General features: G+C 33.6%; 1 protein-coding gene across 1 annotated transcript; it reads left to right on the top strand.

The window, feature by feature from the left end:
- Nucleotides 1-7,723: 7,723 nt before the first annotated feature.
- LOC7456096 (dolichyl-diphosphooligosaccharide--protein glycosyltransferase subunit DAD1) lies at nt 7,724-10,956 on the top strand. Its single transcript, XM_002303404.4, has 5 exons — nt 7,724-7,913; nt 7,996-8,043; nt 9,852-9,939; nt 10,017-10,060; nt 10,515-10,956. Exons 1-5 carry the CDS (start codon nt 7,830-7,832, stop codon nt 10,596-10,598), a joined length of 348 nt encoding a protein of 115 aa, XP_002303440.1. The 5' UTR covers nt 7,724-7,829; the 3' UTR covers nt 10,599-10,956.
- Nucleotides 10,957-13,615: the final 2,659 nt, after the last annotated feature.

Raw genomic sequence — 13,615 nt, forward strand, 5'->3', positions numbered from 1 at the left:
ATGAAATCTTTTAAAAAAATAAAAATAGAGATCAAGGAAAAAAAGGTTTTGGAATTTAATCAGAGCTCTGTAGATAATATAACAGTATTAAGTGGCTAGGATTGAAATGGAATGTCAATTATGATTTTTGTATCAAGTAATTGGACCACCGAGCATGATGACAAATTATGTAATAATTCATTAGTCTAGAAAACCATTCTTGCTTCCCAGTTTTCAAGTGGTTTAAGGCTGTAAAATAGAGCTGCGCTGGTTACTTTTCTAGTATTAATCGAGTTAATTACGCAGGTCTTCAATTCTTGTCTTGCTATGTGAAGATGTAGAAAGAAAGGTACAAGGGACGTGGCGTGACGGTAAAAAGCTTGAAATTTGTACAACTTATTTCGAGTTCGAGTCAGGGCATGCACTTCTTGTAAGAGTCTGGGACGGCTGTGGTTTTACTCGCTGACCTGGATCCACAAAGTGCGTTTTCCAGAGGGTAGGGTTTCTTTGAATCCAAAAAAATAAAATAAATAAAAAAAGATGTAGAAAGAAAGAACTGAGAGAAGCAATTGCGTACCATATACCATAGGTGGATCAGTTACATGAAAGTTGTGCATCATTTTGTAAAGGAGAATACTTTACTGTGCCAGGAGTTTGTTTTTATGTTTCCTAAACTTCGATTGATTGTGAGTTGTGACCAATGATTATACAATGTTATGTCTCTAAACTTGATGAAAACTCTGCATGACGTGGATATCTTAGGGAGCGATCTATTGCAAAGAGACGGACGGCGGCATGGCTAGGCATTCTTTATCTACGCAGAGCAGAGGGAGAGTGGTTTTGCAACAACATTTTGTTTCATTATGGAGCACAAATTTGTGATTCTTTAGTGTAGATTCTGATGCATCACTGATTAATAGTTAGCGGCATGATCGAGCTCAAGAGAAGCAATTTTCGTGTTAATTATTGCTACAGTTATTGCATAAGGTGTGGTTCTCATATCACTTTGCAGCAGTGCTCATCACTTCCAGTTAAAATTGTATGGCTAAACTACCATTTGAGGGTGTCCCCTCGCATGGAGATTCACTATTATGGTTGCTTGAAAGAAACTCTCGCTAGAAAGATTTCCACTCTGAGCATCCAAAATCACTGTTATAAGAACCCGACTTCACTGTCTAGTTTGACATATGAATCGAGCCTTGGATCGGTCTGGTGCATCTAACCTGCTAAGAAACCAGCATAAATATTCCAACAAAATATTAAAAATAAAACCCAAATCCCGTAATATTCATTTATGGACCAAAATATTATGGTACGACCTAATCAGGAACTGTGCTTTCATCTGGTGTGACTACATCTCTCCTTTTCAGAGAGATCCTCGGGAGTTGATTTTCAGTCAAGTGAGGAAGGAAATTATAACGAAACAGAAATCTCCCCATGTAATCCTTTGTCATCTACTGGAAATCTGTCGGAAGTGTCTGTATATTCACTTGAGCTTGCATATTCGCAGCCCGTTAAGCTTGTGGAAGAAAATTGAGCATTTAATTACAATTAAGCTATCCATGCCAATTATAGGGAATTTGTTTGTAATTTTTGCGGCAGATGGATTTATTTTTAATAGAAACCAAGAATATTACTAACAAAAGCTTAATTAGGTGAGGTTTCAAGTATAGTTTTTAAACCCAACCCGGTGGTCGATCCGGTCTAATGATCGGGTCACGGGTCAGATAGGTTGACCCGGGTCAACCCAAAAAAAAACCAACAATAGAAAAGCAACATTTATATAAACCCACTCAAGATTACCAAGACCTACTCAAGAAATGTCAAGGGAAACCAACCATAACATAATCTATGGATGAGGAGTAAAAAAGAAAAACAATAAGAGAAAGAATATGCAGTAACAAAAAAGCATTCAATTCATTTTTCTACTTATTTTCATTGTTAGGCCATGTTTGTTTCTCGAAATTCACTTTTCGGGAAACCACTTTCCAAACTTTCCCGTGTTTGTTTGCCATTAGGAAAGTTGGTCAACGAAAAACACTTTCCGGTCAACGAAAACACTTTCCGGTCAACGGAAAACACTTTCCAGTCAAAGAAAAATTTGGTTTAGTTTTCAGGAAAGTGTTTTAGAGAGGCAAGGTTGAGTTCATCGGGGAAAAGGAAATGTCAACTCAACAATGCAACACCAAATTATTTTGAAAAACAAAAGGTTTAGAAAGAAGATACATACCAAGCTTTACTTCAAGGCCCTCACTATAGCATCTTCATTAGCATCCGAAGACATTATCAGCCTAGCTAAAGTTGGAAGTGCAGATTCTATCTGATGAAAGCAAAACAGAAATAAGATTCCTCCATAAAATAGAGCATCTCTATTCTTCAAAGATCTAAATTGGGCATCTTCCGTTGCTTCATTCTGCAAAAGTTCCTCGGTCTGAACCAACAATTCTTGGTTTACTCTCCTCAAATCCATAAGTTGCTGTAACTCAGTTTCAAGGTCGGCTGCACCCCCACTAATCTACACTGCTTCCACATCTTTTTTAAGATCTGTTGGAAGCGTAAAGTTCTTCCAAAGAAAGAATTGAATCTGGCAGGTCCATTTCTTTGAGCCTCACTCGAGTTAGCTCACTCCCTTGTTGCAATGTTTTAGCTTGTGTCCTGATAATATCGTCGATCATTTCAGTGTACCTTGAAAGAGCTTTTGAAATTTCTTTAATTAGGTCTTTTGCTTGTTCTGTCTTCAGTTCTTCATGTTTTGGCCTTTTAAATGTAAAAGGCCAAAACGACGCCGTTTCTCGCATATATATTAAAAAAAAATTAAAGCCGGGTCTCAGCCAGGTTTACCTGGGTTGATCGGGTTCCGGGTCGCCCACCGGGCCGACCGGGTTTCACTGGGTCAAATCCCTGACTGTTTTTTACTTAGACCCGGCCCGATCTCAAGCCCGGGTCGACCCGCCGGGCCAGGCCGGGTTTCAAAAATATAGTTTTAAGCATGATTTTATATTATGCTTTAATATATATATATATATATATATATATATATATATATATATATATATTATAAAGTGAAAGTTCTTTTAATACATAATTGTTTTGTCATTAAAAATCCGATACATGAAATAATTATCTCAATCCAAAAAATATTTCTTCTTTCAAGTTAAAGAGACCAAAATTGTGAGCTAAAAACAAATAAAGAACAATTACAACATCAATTGTTGTGGGTCTTAAGTCATCTTTTACCACCCACCCCCTTTTCTGCATAGTTTCATTTTACGCCAAACATACGCACACTGATGGAGTAAAATCAAAATCAAAATCAAAAGCAAGCTAATTTCATTTCAAAATTTAACCAATACAAAAAAGAAAAAGAAAAAAATCAAGCGTGGGATTACAGGTGGTCAAGAGAGAGCGAATTTAGCAGAGCTCGAGAAAAAAAAGAGGAAGAGGAAGAGAAAGAGCCAAGTTTGGGAATGGTGGTTGGGAATGGTGGAGAAGGCTAAAAAAACATCGTCATTTTTAATATACCCTAATGAAGTCGTGTAAACTTTAGGATTGAATTAGGGGTTTCATAGCTACGTATTGGGCGAAGTGTGTAAGACTGATATAGGCTTTGTCTCTGGGCTCATTTGTTCCTGCAAAACAAGTTTCATGTTGGAACATGGAGCCCTATGACGCTTAATTCATTAAATATTGGAGGAGAAATATTATACCAGAAAGAGAAATAGAATGAAGATAGCATGGTGTGTGTGAATTAACTAGTAAGAAGCTCTTGAATGGACTTGAATATGATCAAAGATATTTATAGATATTAATTATATCAATTTACTCTGACAAAGCATCAAGGGTGGTGTTGTTGTAGATACTTTGTGGTGCAAGGAGTTCCGATAATTGAAGCAATGACGAAGAACAACTTCATGGTGGGTGAAGAAAAATGAATATCATTGGTGGAGAGATTAGTTCTCATTATGGGTTTATGATGCTTGTTATGTGATTGATGGAGAAGTTAGTCCTTTTGATTTACACAAAGAATTTGTGAATGTAGAGATACATAATAATAAAAAAAATAAGAATGAAATATAATAGATGAGAATAATTGAAGGAGGATGAAATTGAAATAAAATTCTAATCTTATAAATTATTTCAAATAAAATAAATAGTAATCAAAAGAATATGACCCAAATCATAAGAAAAAATAAATTGAATGGTTGTTTTGAAAAATTGAAGGGTAAGGCGTCGGAATCAAGGAGAAGAGAGAAGAAGTAAAAAAAAAAAACGTTACCATTGTCACATTAAAGTTATTTTTGTGATATGCACCATCCAGGTATGGAGGGGTTGTTGAGACGATTTGAACACCACCTAGAAAGCCACCGTTCTGTCTTTGGACGACACCTCACATATTTTGTCTGAACAGCATGGGTGTCTCTCACCCACTGGCACACGCAATGCACACACAAACCACTTTTCCTTTTTAAATAATATTTTATATTTATTAAAATACCAAATTAACCCTCCGTGAACTTGATTATAACCAAAAACCAAGTTGAAAACACAAAAAAGCCCCTAGATGCTGGCTTAATAATTTTTTATTTTAAGGGTAATTCAGTTATTTTACTATACATAAAAAATGAAAAGACGAAAAAGCCCCTAAAAGTCAGCTTAAGTTTTTTTTAAGGGTAATTAAGTAATTTTATTATGCTGAAAAATCATGAAAAGACCAATTCGCTCCAATTAATATGATAACGACTAATGGATCACATGGAAAATATTGTATTACTTTCAACACCTAATTGATTGATTTTGTTTGAAAATGACAAAATAGTTATTTTATTGTCTCAATCCACAATGAAATACTCAGCCCTTTTACCTTTTGTTTTTAACTAGTTAGATGGCTCACGTTATACTGTGTGCTAGGCCATTTTTTTTCATAACATAAAAAAAGATATTCATGTGACATCAATATTTTCAAAGAAGTAAGAAAAATTTAAGATTCATGTAATTCAATGAGAGTACCTGCATTCATAGAATGATCTCGAAAAGTAAACAAAAAAATAATAGCATAAAGCGAGTATCTCATGTTTGTATTTAATCAATTGAATTAATTTATTAAAAAATAAAAATCCTTTTAAAAAAGTTAAATTCAACAAAGACTGAAAAAAAAGCCTAAGGTAACTAGTATTTTTTTCAAAACAAATGGAAAATCCCATAGGAAGTGAAAAAAATAATCCAAGGAGATATTTAAGGATGTTACAAAAAAAAAAGAGCAAACCCAAGATAACCTCTCTAAACCTAGGTTGATCTCTCAAAGTGCAATTTGTTCAACCCCATAACGGAGCTGAACAAATAAGCTCAATGCCCAACCAATTTATTATTGAATGATGAAATAAATTAAATTAAATTAATTAAAAAACAAAATTTCTTTTTAAAAAGCAGGATCTAAAATAATTTAACAAAGATAAAAAAAATTGAGAATATCAGACCAGTCAATGCTGAAGGATGAGATAAAATAATTTAATTTATTTTTAAAAAATAAAGTTCTTTTTAAAAAAGTTCGATCTAACAAAGAGTTGTGTTAATCTTAATGTGATTGAAAAATCCTGTAGAAATGAAAAAAATATTAGAGGATAAAATTGAAAAAATAAGATTAAAAAAGATAAAAAAAAACAAAGTAAATGCTGAGAAACCTTCTAAATTCGGATTAATCTCTTAAACCTGCAATCCATTAAGCTCTAGACCTGAGCTCAATTAAGAATCTCAACACTTGATAAATTTAAAGTTGAAGAATGAAATTATAAAAAAAAATCAATAAAAAAAACCATGAGAAAATCAAGGTAAAAAACAACAATAAAAAAATAAGGATTAAATTCTATAGAAAAAAATCTAGGATGATCTTGTAACAAAAAATAATTTTACAAACCATCTTAAATAAAAAAATAACAATTAAAAAATGAGAATTAGATTTTACAGATGAGAAAACCCATAAGGGATGAAATTAAAAAAATAATTAATTTTATAAAATATTTCAAATAAGATAAATACTAATAAAAAATAGAAACTAAATTTGAAAAAAAACTAACTAAAGGGTTATATTGAGTATTTTCAAGGTTAAAAGAGAAAAAAATAAAATGAAACCACACATACAATTTAAGAAGTTAGGATTTACCGAGAGGATTCTATCACTACCTTGAAAGCCACCATTTAACCACAAAAATCACTATGTGCCGCTATGATTTTTCTAGAGCTCTCATGCGCCTCTCTATTAATTATGTAAATAGTATTATATATTTGGTAAAAAAATATATCAACCTCTATATAAAATTGATTATTATAAAATAACCAGAATAAAAATACACAAATACCTCTTCATGTCAACTGTTTTTTAGCTTCCAGAGGTAATTTTGATAATTTATTGTGCAAATAAAACTAATAAAAAACAAAAATATCCCCAAGTAAAAAGATATATTTTATTTTGCTTTCAGGTAACAAAATCATTTTAGCGTGAAAAAAAAGTTGTGTAGACCATTTGCCCCTAATTAATTTGGAAATGCCCAATGAATTTTTTTGAAAAGACAAAACTACCCCTAACCATGCCTTACTGATTTTGTTAAGAGAGTGTTTGGAGAAGAGGTAGCTTGTGTTTTTTTTTAGTAAAAAACATGTTTTTATAGCTTTTGAAGGTATGGTTAAATATGGTTTGTATTTAAAATATATTGTATTTTTTAAAAAAAGCCACCACATCTCCAACCCAAACACCCTCTAAGAGCCTGTTTGGCTCTGCGGCTGCGGCTGCGTTTTATTTAAAACGCAGTTCGCAGCTGTTTGGTTAAGGAAAAAATTGATTTACTGTTCACTGGGGCCCACTGAATTTCTGCGTTAGCAACATAGGAAAGGAAAAGCAGCCATTTCATACTTTTTTTTCACTGTTTATGTTAATTGCACTGTTCAATGAACAGTGCAATTAGCATGAACAGTGCAAGTGATGCACTGTTCACTTGCATTGCGTGGACACTCTTTTTTTTTTTTTTTTATTAGTATGTTAAGTTTTGTTTTTGTTAATATTTTTAAAATTTTTTTTAAAAAAAAAACTAGTTTGGAGTGAATTTTATACATGATAATATTTTATCTAATTTTATTACACGCTAAAAAATTATGAAAACTGTAGTTCTTGTCGGATGAATTTTGTACGTAATGGAATTGTAGATAGTTTAATAGAATAATAAATTTTTTTTATATAAAGTATGATTTATTTCATGATGTTACCGCAATAGTTAAATCCACAATATTTAAATTAAAAACCATCAATATTAATATATATTTTTTAAAATTATTTTATAACCTCAATTTCAAAAACATTCTTAACCAAACACATTAAACTACTTTTTCTTCAACCTCAATTTCAACCACAATTTTAACCAAACACCTATTTTTTCAAACGAACCACAACTAAAAGTACTTTTTATAAAACAACTTTTTTCAAATCATAATTACAATAGCTACCGCAATACCAAACACACTCTAAGACGGATAAAGAAATCACATGTTTTGAGTATATATCCGCGGTTGATAGCTTTTAGCTTTTTTTATTTTAATGGAGTTCTCGTGAAACTGGCTTGAACCAGCAGAACAACAATTCACATGTGACGTGGACACACACGTTTAACGGTTGTAAAATTACATGACTGCCCTTATGATGCATTCACTGTCCACCTAGCCTCTTTCGGCTCGTAACGGCGTCGGTTTGGTCCTTCCAATTAGCAATCCCTAAAATTGACTTCTTAGGGCAATTCCCTGCATAGACTCCACCTCCGATAAAAACAAAGAAAAAGTTGGAAGCTTTGCGCTAGTTAGTGTTGATAATGGCGAGAACGACCAGCAGAGACGCTCAAGCTCTCTTCCAATCCCTTCGTTCTGCGTATACTGCCACTCCTACTAGCCTCAAGGTCTCTCTCTCGCTCTCTTTATCTTTTATTTCCTCAATTTTTGATGATGAAGCTCTAAAATTGAGTTATTTTTGGTGTCCAGATTATCGATCTGTATGTGGTTTTTGCAGTTTTCACTGCTATAATTCAGGTACAGCTTTCCTATAACTTTTTTTTTATTGTTATTATTGATCTGTTATTTTACTTCGATTCTGATGCGGTGATTTTTGAGATTTGAAGGATCGGTTTATTTTTTCGATGAGATAGTAATGTTAGGAATTGGATCTGTGATGGGTTCGATTGGATCAGTGGAAGATGAACATGATAAAGAATAATGTCAGATTCAGGCAAATTTAGAGGTTTATTAGAATCAAGTAATAATAAAACAACTATGATTGTGAGGTAAAATGTCGGTAGATGAAATGTTCCATTAACTGAGGTATCAGTCAGTCATGTGCGTTTCTTTTTCTGATTGTATTACCTGATTGTGTGAACTCGTGCATCTTGATTTTCTTACTTCTATAAAGTTAAGGGTCCGGTTCTGGAAAAATAAATGAGGGAGAAGAACTTGGAGGGCCAAAAAAATTTAATGATTTAGGTCACTATTGTCCAGAGTCATGTTGATAATGTTCTCTCTATTTTGTTCCTCGTATTGGTCATTGGAGCTGTCTTGTGTGCTGATATAAATTTCTGCTACACATGGCGTCACTTTTTTCATTTGGCACACATCCTTGAGTTCTACCTTATCTTTGCATAGTTGGAGGGAATAAATGGATGCATCATGGGACAGGGGGAGGAAGAAAGTCTTAAGCATTTGTTTACTCACTGGTGTATTTTCAGAGCTTTAGGACATTATTTTCATTTTGTTGGGGTACTAACCACCACACCAACAAGTTCAGAAATTGCCTAAAAACCAATGAGTCTCAAGGTCCAAACAATAATGAATAAAACAAGAAGGAGAACTGATGAGCCCTGTGACATATTTGATGAATCCCGGATGCAACAGTCATTCATCTCTTTTAAAGGGCTCATTTTAGATTCAAATAAAAGCAGGATTTAGCAACATGTCCTTTGGCATAAGGATTGGTATTGGAATATTTTTTTCTTTTTAAGAATGATAGGGAACTTATTGATGGTGGATAAAGAAGCCTTAGGAGTGAAGAGAAGGAGATAAAAAGGAGCACAAAAGTTCGTACCTACCTGTAATTATTGAGCAAAAAAAAAAAAAAGGGGGTAACAACCAAAGGCAGTTTTATGTTCAAAAAATCATGGATAGATTTCTAATCTTTCAAATAAGCTGGCACATCAACCAGATTTTATATACTATGGCTGTGCTCTATATGCACCTTAAGCTTTATATACACCCAACAAAAAGCATTAAAGTTCCTTTCAATGGTGGGTGTCTTGGAATATACATTTGCGATTAGATTTACAGTGCATACTGATACGTGGAAATATTATAATAGTAAGAACTTACAAGGACAATAGTGTGTAAAGATCATCTATGCTAATCTCACACCTTTCCTCTGGTCTCTGCCTTCCAAAAGCTTCATTTGCCAGTTTCTTCTTCCTTTGCTGCATTATTTACCTGGAGGAGGTGCTGCAATTTCAGAACTTGCTGTTTCTGCATTTTTAATGCCTTTTCTCCCTTTTGTGAATGTTTTTCTTCTTCTTGTTGAGTTAGAATAGCTTAAGTACTCTAATCCAGTTTCTCTTTCTAGAATTACTCATGTTTTTGACCATCAAAGATGCATTCTTGTTTGAATTCAAAGGGTAACACTCAATGACCATTTCAGGATGTAATTTTATATAGAATTTATCTGTTGTGCCAAGCACATATTTCAAGCCATCTCAAACTTATCCCCCCCCTCCCTTATAATCCTCTTGCATGATTTGTTCAATGTAAGTTTGGTTAGTTATGCTGTCCAGCTTTGCTTAACTTGTTTTGGTGATCAACAGGTAGTTTACATGGCCATTGTTGGGTCATTTCCATTCAACTCTTTTCTTTCTGGTGTACTTTCTTGTGTAGGGACTGCAGTCCTTGCTGGTAAGTAGTTATTGTTTAGCGAGATAACAGCTGCTAAAATTCACAATAGAGAGATTAATTTGTTTCACTTGTCACAGTTTGTCTCCGTATCCAAGTGAACAAGGAAAACAAGGAATTCAAGGTAAGACTATTCTGTTAATTTTTCATCTTATGGTAGTTATTGAGAAAATGGAGGAAAAAACTAAAACCACCCCCAACCCCCAAGAGGGAGTGGAGGAATAAATTGAATTGACATCTTTAATCTTTTTATTAAAGTTTTGTAGAGTTGTGGTATTGAACTCATTGAAACTTGCATTTAAACACTTGGGCGCTTAAGGTGTCTAGTCAGAACCATTTGTCTCACTCCAACCGATAACTGGTCACTTATTTGGTACTTATTTGGTAAAGAGACAAACTGAAAGTTGATTCGGCATTTGGCCTAAACTTTCTAAAGGCAGTTATCAGCTTGAGTGAAACAAGGAGTCATTATGTGGGTAGTTTAATTGAATGTTTAAAAGCAACTATTGAAGTGAGTGTTGATAGCAATCCCTATTTTTGTATTACAAATAGTTGATGTTTCTTTCAACCAATTACAGGATTTACCACCAGAGCGTGCGTTTGCTGATTTTGTTCTCTGCAACTTGGTGCTCCATTTGGTGATTATGAATTTCCTAGGTTAAGGTTGAGCCCTGCTGGCTCCCTGTTTTGTTGGGCTGTAGCTGTGAAACATATTTATAGAGTAATTTTATCAATTCAAGCAAATTTTCATAGGACATGGCTTATAAGTGAATTGCTGGATTGCAATTAAGATTTTTGGTGCTTAGTTGTTTGCTTTGATGAGAAGTCCGTATTGAGAAGTCCGTATTGCTCGCAAGGAAATGCTATTTAGCATTGATCAAACATGGTTTATAGATCCTTTACCTAGAAAGGTGTGTCCTAAAAAACTTTCCCTTTCCTTCCCTTGAATGATTGTTAGGCGTGGTTAGATGTTGGCTTTGATTTCCAATAAAACAGAAACTTTTCGTGTTTTCAAGTAAAGAGGTCAATTGTTGCTGTTTGGAAACTTGCACGGTTGCATTTCAGTAAGTCGCTGGATTCATTGATTGCTTTCACGCGTATAGAAAAGATGGTTAAACCGGAGACCTACATTGCCATGTCTTGTAGATGCATGTGATATAGTTATCCAGATGGACGGGTCATGAAATTTGCCAGAAATACAATCGTGTAGATGAAATAATTCTTTAACAATATTAAAAATCTAGTACTGCAAGTAGATTGGATTTCACATAACTTTTTATTCTTACAGTGGCTTGGGATTTTATTTTAATATCTTGATAACTGGGTACTCCAAGGTTTTAACAAATCTCTGTTTTCAATAATGTCCAGTATTCAAATTTAAACAATTTTGAAACACTAATTTTGAGTGTTACCAAGTGTTATATGACGTGATATAAAAAGCCATTCTATGTTTCTATTTTTATGTGCCTCGTCTAGCACCTAAAACTCTCAAGAGTAGGTGGTCATTTTACACGGTACAAGAATCCAGCTGAATGTTCTAGTGTTAAAAGAGCTTGAATCCTAGCATTCTTCAAATATTCTAGTGTTAAGGAGCTTGAAGTACCTGCAGAGCATCACCATCGCAATATGTTCCCTTTTCTCGGCGATTATGAAGAACGACGTACGTCATTCTTCTCACTTCAGTTTCTTCTTCAAAAACTTCTTGAGCTTAACAAATCTCCCGCGAGCACGAGGTCTCCCATCAGCTATGGCTTTTCGGCAAGCGTACCGCAAAACATAGCAAGCATTATTAAAGATTAAGTGCGCAATTTCTAATATAGGGTTTAACATATAAAATGGGTTAAAATTCAAGTACATTGAGAGTATGGAAATAAAATTTAACCTTAATGTTGTCGTTAAATTTCCATTGTTTTTTGTTCTTAAAATTCTCTCCTTCCTCTCTTCTACCGTGTACCGGCAGTTCTTTTCTGTCTCGGTGTTCTCAACTGCAGCCGCGTGATTGTATTCAAGTTCCTACGAAACTTATAAACCATAAACACCAAAAAGAAAATCTATATGTGCAAAGAAATGAGCACTAGAAAGTAGAAACATCTTATACTCTAATCCTATAGATCATCATAGCAGGAGCATAAAAAATATGTCCATAGCCGTTCTTCTCCTGAAGGACAGACAGGCGTTAAATGTGGATAAACTCCCCAAAATCTTCCCCATGCCCACAAACGCAGGTAATTGGATTCCGTCGTGAAAATCTTAATTATGCTTAGTCAATATTAATTATGCTTAATCTTATTATTTCTTTGTCTTAGAAAATATCCTTTTCTTATCAATTTTCCATTGTCTACTTTTTTTTTCTTTCTATATTTTTAAAAACGGATAAAAATAAATTGAAAAGTAACATTAAATAGTTGAAAAGAAAATCAAGTTAGGAGTAGATTTAGAAATACAAGAATTAATTAATTATTTTTAAAAACTAGAGAGAATTAATCTAAAAACAAGAATTAGATTGGGCAAGAACTACCTAGAATATCTAAATCTATCTTTGGACTTTTTCTTCAATCCAATGGGATCGGCTGGATGAAGAACTTTTCCCACCGTACGATTAGTACCTGATTAGACCTGCATTTCTATTTTTAATTAATTTTTAAGGAATTAAATCTAAGCTTAAAAAACAAACTAAATTTCCATCAAACAACCATAAAATAAAATATAAACTTCATATCAATGCATATAACTAATAAAATAAAAATAGCTTAAAAACCATTTGCGTGTACCTACATGTGGCATCTGAAGGGAGGCCAGGCCAAAGTGGCTTGAATCATCTATGTCCTCCTAGAAATAGAATTTTGCATCCCTGATCCTACATGTGGCATCCTAGACGGGCAGAAGGGATGCCGTGGGGAAACGAGAGCCGTCTAAAATACAAAATCAAAGAGGAGTAATTTGGTGAGTCATCAGCATGTGATAAGCCTTGTGGGATCATTTTAGAATGAAAGACAAATAGGTAAGCCAAATAACAAATCAAAACTGAGTGAGATGGGCCCTTCAACAATCAACACCTACTATATTAATGTGTGTCCCACGCGCCACCCCCATTTGCCTATCAACAAGGAAACAACTGCTGCTTTCAGGTGGAGCTGTTGACGCAACAGGTCCTTCGTTGGTGGACGGGACTTTGGGCCCACTTTTTGATGGGTTTTGTTCTGGGAAATGGATACTGCACTGCTAGCTGATTGCCTGAAAAGTTGTGTGCCACAGCCTGCAGCTGGAATTATACATTTTCTTCTGTGCCAATTATCAAAGCACCCAATGTACTGATTGTTTTTGCCTTGAAATCTCGTGATTTTTAAAAATTTTATATTTGAAATTAATTTTTATTTTATGTTTTTAGATTTTTTTTTTTGATGTTTTGAGGTTTTTTTAATGTGATTATATCAAAAGTAATTTTTTAAAAAATAAAAAAAATATTATTTTCATACTTATCCAACTAAAAAATACTTTAAAAAATAATTATTACTACATCCTCACACATATAGAATAAATTTAATATTTATATGAATTATAAATCAGGTTAATATATTCTTTTAAATGTTTTCTATCAACTCTGTACTTTAGTTGAATTGGTTCACGTGTAGCAGTGATAACAAGGAGTTTTTTTTTTTTTTTAACAAGCCTAGCATAG

Source organism: Populus trichocarpa, chromosome 3, assembly GCF_000002775.5.
Source record: "Populus trichocarpa isolate Nisqually-1 chromosome 3, P.trichocarpa_v4.1, whole genome shotgun sequence".
Lineage (NCBI taxonomy): Eukaryota > Viridiplantae > Streptophyta > Magnoliopsida > Malpighiales > Salicaceae > Populus > Populus trichocarpa.

Coding starts and splice junctions, on each gene's coding strand:
- LOC7456096 (XM_002303404.4), top strand. CDS start 7,830: ATGGCGAGAACGACCAGCAGAGACGCTCAAGCTCTCTTCCAATCCCTT. Junction 8,044..9,851: donor TTTTCACTGCTATAATTCAG/GTACAGCTTTCC, acceptor GGTGATCAACAG/GTAGTTTACATGGCCATTGT. Junction 9,940..10,016: donor AGGGACTGCAGTCCTTGCTG/GTAAGTAGTTAT, acceptor CACTTGTCACAG/TTTGTCTCCGTATCCAAGTG.